At 38.6% G+C, this 6,893-nt stretch overlaps 1 protein-coding gene across 2 annotated transcripts; it reads left to right on the top strand.

The window, feature by feature from the left end:
- The first annotated feature begins 209 nt into the window (after nt 1–209).
- On the top strand, nt 210–6,893 carry rmnd5b (required for meiotic nuclear division 5 homolog B). 2 transcript variants are annotated; one of them, XM_030145594.1, is made up of 10 exons: nt 210–352; nt 1,534–1,709; nt 1,899–2,041; nt 2,125–2,262; nt 2,403–2,503; nt 2,650–2,816; nt 3,035–3,200; nt 3,352–3,454; nt 3,540–3,694; nt 4,877–6,893. In XM_030145594.1, the coding sequence occupies exons 2-10, from the start codon at nt 1,571–1,573 to the stop codon at nt 4,938–4,940; spliced, it is 1,176 nt and encodes a 391-aa protein (XP_030001454.1). In that variant the 5' UTR covers nt 210–352; nt 1,534–1,570; the 3' UTR covers nt 4,941–6,893. The 2 variants fall into 2 exon arrangements, with proteins under 2 accessions (XP_030001454.1, XP_030001455.1); XM_030145595.1 differs by having other exon boundaries at nt 226–348.

The raw sequence follows: 6,893 nt of genomic DNA on the forward strand, positions 1-6,893 counted from the left end.
TCTCTGAAATAAAGTTAAGCATTTCTTGTGTGTCAAATGTCATCTTGATGTCAGAATGTAAGGATGATATATTGCTTGTGAAAAATAGGTCCACTATCTAATTGGGTGACTATAGTGCGAAAGAAGGGGCCGTAATATGTGTTCGTGTTGAGTTCTTCCATTGGAATAATATAACGGGATTTGCCGCAAGTGTCCTAAAGGGGCGGGACATAGACACAGGAAATCGTCCTTGGAAACCACTGCGGAGTGAGCCGTCTTGTTCCTCAAACGTCTTTGTCATCACTGCTGCTGAAGTGTTGCCATAACAGGCAAGCGGCTAACGCTAATGTTTGCTAACTAATTAGCAAGGTAGGTAAGTAATATTTATTTAAACATCTGTTAAAATTCAGCCAAACATATATATAGTCTTTACTTGATGAAAAAAACATTAAATAGTGACAACAAGTAGGTTGTCATTCTTTATTGAAATATCTGGGGCCTTGTCTCTGATCAGCTGGCTAACATCAACTAGCTGTTAGCTAACTAGCTGTTAGCAATGGCGAGCTTTTGTAGATAGCCACCGACGGTGGTGCCGTTTGTTTATGTTACCAGTGCGACAGCTTTACTGTCTACAATAAATACTTAAATATAATTTGGATTGTTTGTGGCGATTTTTTATTAAAGTATTTCACTACAAATGATGGAAGAATAATAAATACGACACGATGCATTTCAGTTTGTAAAGTGTAAATGTAGCTAACTGGTTGTGTTAACGTTAGCCCTTATTACGTTAGGGGGACATTTTCTATACACAGCTTACAAGCAGCGATTTACAACAAAGCTAACTTACGATTTAATGGCTATAAGTTTATTTTCTTACACAAAAATAATGCCCGAATGCCACCCAGATGCTCAACCATAACCGCTTATTGCCATTTTATTTCGCTTAGTGGTGACTGAATTCGTACTTTTGAGAGGTTTATCTTAGAGGTGAGCAGCGTTAGTAAACACTAGGCCGCAGAGCACACTGTGCCTCTTTTTAATGTTGTTAAGGCCTTGCCGTTTATTAGCAATGTTACACTAGACTGGACCTTTAAGCAGGACCGTACTGCGTCTGTTTTCTTTTGTTATCTAGATGAAGGTAGATGACATTGTCCGTTTTACATGGGAATACTATGGTTTCCCTTACTTGGTCAACAATTAACTGCGTGACAACAATGGGATTTTTAACACTTTGTTTGGTCAAATTCTTGAGGTAACTTGGTCATGACTGAAATTGTGAAATAGAACTCCACAACCTTTTTTCATAGCAGGCCGACAGTACACGTTATTTTGTGTTGAATTCAGTGCAGCTTTTTTCATTTAGCATTTTACAATTGTAAACAATACAGATACAAATTTACTAGATGTCAACACACACCTTTGATGTTTAGCTGCTGTAGTATTTACATAAACAAAATCAATATAAGCTGATGTATCAGTCAATGTACTATCTGTTTTATTGTATGAATGGACAGACTTTGACCTTTTTAAAAATATTTTTCCTCCTCATAGGTGTTTCTGTGTGTGTGTGCGTGTTCCACTCTGAACAATGGAACAGTGTGCATGTGTGGAGCGGGAGCTGGAGAAAGTGCTCCATCGCTTTGTAATGTATGGCCACCAGTCAGAAGAGAGGTTAGATGAGCTCCTGCGCAGTGTCTGTGAGATTCGAGGACAGCTTGTAGCATTTGGTAAGAAAAAATTAGTATTTGGCTATAAATTTATATTGACTCCTATTTTCATTGTGTTGCAAGTTTTTGCTTCATTACATATGAAAGCTGCACTTAAATGTACTGTTCTTAAGGCTTGTTCTGTGTTTTATCAGCATATTTATTTATATTTTATAGACATGCATAGTGAAGTCTGTTTATCTCTTGCAGGTGTACAAGATGCAGACTTATCCGTCTTATCTCAGACTATGGCACAGTGTTGTAAGAATATCAAAGAAACAGTACAAATGCTGGCCTCCAGACATAAGGACATTCACGGCAGTGTATCTAAAGTGGGCAAAGCTATCGACAGGGTAAGAACAGTCACTGGCTTTCTGTGATGTTTTATAGTTACTTTTTGAATGCATGTGCTTTATTTGGATACACATCTACACAGAATTTCGACGCAGAGATCAGTGCTGTGGTGGCAGAGACAGTGTGGGACACCCCAGAGAGACAGAAATACCTGAGTGAGACCATTGTGGAACACCTGTACAGACAAGGAATGCTCAGTGTAGCAGAGGATCTGTGTCAGGTAAAACACTGTAAAATATTTTAACTCATGGTTTATGTAAACCCAACGTGAATACCTCTGTCTGTTTTGGTGCAGGGAAATTAAGTTGTCTCTTGAAACTTTGTTTTGTAACATAATTCTTGTTTATTTTTCTTTTGTAGGAGTCTGGTGTAGTTATAGATATGAGTATGAAGCAGCCTTTCCTTGAACTGAACAGGATCCTTGAAGCTCTACGGATGCAGGACCTCAGGCCGGCACTAGAGTACATTTCCCTTTTCTTGCCTTTCTTGTCTCTGGTTATTTGTCATTTATTTGTATGAGAAATATCTCTGATTTTGGTATGACCATTGCTTGTGAACTCATGATAATAATAAATACCCTGTGAATAACTTATGCTTGTATCCTTAGATGGGCTGTTACGAATCGGCAGCGTCTGTTGGACCTGAACAGCAGCCTAGAATTCAAGTTGCATCGTTTGTATTTTATCAGTCTGCTCAGTGGGGGCATCAGCAACCAAATGGAGGCCTTGCAGTATGCCAGGCATTTCCAGCCTTTTGCTGCTCAACATCAGAGAGGTAGACAGTGCACACATTGCTGACATGTTTAAAGATGCTCCTCTTGAACCCGTTTGACCTTCCCTCTTTTTTTAACTCTGCCTCTTAAATAGATGTCTGTCAGGATTTGTAACAGACCAATAATAGGGAATAAAAGTTTTACTGAATATTATGCCAACCTATTTACGTCCATCTGTGCAATCTATTTTTTCTAAATCTCTATTTTTTGATTCTTACAGATATTCAGATCCTGATGGGCAGTCTGGTTTACCTGCGTCACGGCATTGAAAACTCTCCATACCGCAGTTTGCTCGAGACAAATCAGTGGGCTGAGATCTGTAACATCTTCACAAGGGATGCTTGTGCCTTACTGGGCCTCTCTGTAGAGTCTCCATTAAGTGTCAGGTAAGAGTCTGAAGTGTTAACATTTATACCAAAGTTGAGACTGCAGCAACAGCAATCACTCTTTTGACTGATAATACTAGGAATTCACTTTTTTTTAGCTGAATATATGCAGTTGTCATCAAAGTTGATCAAGACTGTCATTCCTCCCCAGCTTTGCATCAGGCTGTATGGCTTTGCCTGTGTTAATGAACATCAAGCAGGTGATAGAGCAGAGACAGTGCAGTGGAGTCTGGACACACAAAGATGAGCTGCCTGTAAGTTCCTCTGAATTTCCAAACCTATTTTCTTTTATGAACCATTTTACCATTTAATTAATTCACCTTTGTTCTGTTCATATAGATTGAAATAGATCTCGGGAAAAAGTGCTGGTACCACTCTGTGTTCGCCTGCCCCATCCTTCGGCAGCAGACTTCAGAGAGTAACCCTCCGATGAAGCTCATCTGTGGCCACGTCATCTCCAGAGATGCCCTCAATAAACTGACTAACGCTGGGAAGTAAGTATTGAATCTATCCACTATATTAGAATGTGAAAGGGAGTAGAAGACCTAGTGCTGTATTGTCTTCTGAGTCTTTTGTCATTTAATAAACTCATTTAAAGAAAAGCAGGAGCTATTATTGACATTTTAGGGTCATTTACAATCTTCTGTTACTTTAAAGACCTATTATTATTTTATTTGTATTTTTTTTATTATTTTATTTATTTACCTAGACAGGGACAATGCACAATATACTTTAACCTTAAACAGGAGAGATGTAGTGTGCCAGGTTGTAGCACTAGTGCTAATTTCCACCTGTAGTCCCTGGGCAGGCTGATGTTATTAAAAAAGCAGACATTAATAAAAACTAAGACATACAAATAGCAGTATAAAATGCAATGCAACTCCATCGATACGAAAAAAAAAAAAAAAATCATTCACATCCAACCATTCACTCTTATGTATGTTGTGTGTATGTTAGTGCTATATATAGCCTGTTAGATTAACAAAACCCCAAAGGGTCACATACCTAGGGGTGGGTTTCACTCAAAAATGTATGGTACTGGTGCTGACACTTGATATTCTTGAATGATGCTTATTCCTATCCCCCTTTTCCAGTTTAACAAAAAAGATTATGGTTCAGATCACTGGCATTTTATATCCTCAGAGATAGAAATATACACCTGTTTTTCTCAGGGTGGTTCTAGTGAAGTTGTAAATATCTGTAGTTTAATCAGCATTACAACTTAACTGTAATGACTTGAGGGTTTCTATTAACTTTATCATTATAAGGTATAAAAATAATAAATTTTATTTGTAATGCACTTTACATTTTTATCTGAAAACCTCAAAGTGCTACAAGCAGTGTACAATAAATACAATTAAAAGGGGAGTTAAGAAATAGAAAGCAAGTAAGACAGATAAAAACAGTTGACAGCTATGCAGACATTCTACCTGCACTGACTATCATCAGATTTACTCATTGATATTGAAATCTGATATCAAATGACATAAGTAGCTGGGATAGGCTCCAGCGACCCTATTGAGGATAAAGTGGGTTCAGATAATGAATGAATGAAATGACGGGACGTTTTTCAACACTCAGCAGTATCAGCACTTAAAATAAAAGTCTCCAAGTTCAGATTTCAGCCCTAGACACCACAGTCCTGCCTTCCTCATCTTGTCCTTTCTCATCCTCAGATTGAAATGCCCCTACTGCCCCATGGAGCAGAACCCATCACATGCCAAGCAGATCTACTTTTGATACCTTCAGTCTCCTGTTGAGTAAGGATGAAGTTCCCTGGAGCTCCAAGTGAATCCAGGACCATTTACTCTGGCCCTTTTCCTCTGTCCCTGGCCTTTGGCCTGTTATTGTAAGCATTAAGGTTTTATCCCAGTGCTCCTCTGGACAGCCTCGGTCATCCCTAACACACCTCGGACCCTCCAACTTTGCGTAATGTACAGAGTCCAGCGGGGATGGTCCGGCTACAACCTGTAGTAGAATGAGGAGAGTGTCAGTAACGAGAACATCCTCACAAAGAAGCACCTCTGAAAAGGATCATTTATTGAAACTCATTTGCAAATGCCTGCAGAATTATAGGCTTATCTTTTTAAAGTATGTAATTCTTTATAGTGTTTTCTTGGCTTTATCGACTGTTTGAGTTGGCTTATGGAAGACTGCTTCTATTTTCTGTTCCTTTTTTGACAGAAGCAGTTGAATGATTACGGACGGGTGTAGAGTAAACAGTATGTACAGGACTGTTTCTGATTTCAGGATGGTAATAAACTTTTAATCTATTTCACATGCGAAAACCTCCGAAAAGGCATGTTCAGTGACTCTTGAAGGTTTATTCTTTTCTGGTGAAGGGGAACTGTGGAGGTCAACCTTGAACCGAACTGATTGTGACATGTGACCCATTGGTTCTCCATAATGTAATAAAGGCCTCACGTAGCTTGAAAGTCACTGTCGGCTCATGTATCCGTTTGATCCGTAGAACATTGAACTCATGAATGGTGGACAGCTTTTTTTTTTTTTCTTTTTTCTTTTTTTTGTGACTGACTGCACCAGCAAGATTATACTCATTATAGAAGCCATTTGTCTTGTTCTATGTATGTATTTAACAAACATGACAAAAAAGGAAACAAAAAAATATATTCTACTGTGAAATGTGCTTTGCTTCTATTTTTCATTGCAGCTGCCACACTGGTGGGAAAATGGTAAATTAAACTGAACAGGAAAAATGCTTAATCAACACTACTGCGTGAATTTCACAACTAGCATCTCTACAGTCCACATCTCACTCGTGCCATCGCTTCACGTCACCATGCATTGTGTGTAAAACTAAGCTTGCTCTCCATGTGATTTGGAGATGTAAAGTGGTGTGACGGTAGCCGTAAGGTCTGACTTGCAGTGACTGTAGGCTTGTGATTCAGCTTTACTTGTCGTGGGTGGGGGAAGTCCTCTGATCAATGTGGCTGTTGTTTAATATATACTTATTAAATGCCTCCGCTGCATAGTTTCAGCTTTTCTTTAACTGATAGAGACATTGTAGTCCGTACATTTCCTCAGGGTTCATTGTGTCAGTACACATCACACTTTGCAGTTAGTATTAAAGTTATACATTTATATAAGGAGTGTTGGAACAAAGATTACACATATTTCACTATTGGGGTGTGTTTGGTTGTGGGAATTTGTATATAGTGCTCAACTGGTGATGTGTAAGCATACACTAGGGTAAGCAGTGTCACAAGGCGTCTGGATGTACAGTATGTTTTGATTCTCCATAACTCTTAGTGCAAGTTCCTGGTGTCCTCTTGAAAATGGTGATGTCACCCCACATGGGTGGGGCTAATTTGTTGAAGAAGCGCTGCACCAGCATAGCTCACACTGACAATGCAACATTTCTTTCAGTTTAAAGAAAGAGTTAGCATTTATCTTTTTTTTTTTTTTTTTTTTTTTAAATGAGTTGCAGCACATGTTCTGTGTGGATTTTCACTGAGTTTCCTCTGCATTTTTACTTGGGTTGACAATCATTCATCACTTCCCTCGAGTGTCATTTCAGGTAGATGGCTAGCGCGCCGTACTTCTGTCATTAATTTTTGAGTGTTTGCATTTTCTGCTTTTGTGTGTTATGCAACTTTTATTGTAAATATTTATCCTCTAACATGTTTCATATACTTGCATCTGAAATTAAAATAAAAATTTATACTACAAGTC

Source organism: Sphaeramia orbicularis, chromosome 10 (genome assembly GCF_902148855.1).
Source record: "Sphaeramia orbicularis chromosome 10, fSphaOr1.1, whole genome shotgun sequence".
Lineage (NCBI taxonomy): Eukaryota > Metazoa > Chordata > Actinopteri > Kurtiformes > Apogonidae > Sphaeramia > Sphaeramia orbicularis.

Excerpts from the sequence above, each read along its gene's own strand:
- rmnd5b (XM_030145594.1), top strand. The coding sequence starts at position 1,571 with ATGGAACAGTGTGCATGTGTGGAGCGGGAGCTGGAGAAAGTGCTCCAT. Across the intron at positions 2,263-2,402 it reads TAGCAGAGGATCTGTGTCAG|GAGTCTGGTGTAGTTATAGA; the intron begins GTAAAACACTGT and ends TTTCTTTTGTAG. Across the intron at positions 2,817-3,034 it reads TGCTGCTCAACATCAGAGAG|ATATTCAGATCCTGATGGGC; the intron begins GTAGACAGTGCA and ends TGATTCTTACAG.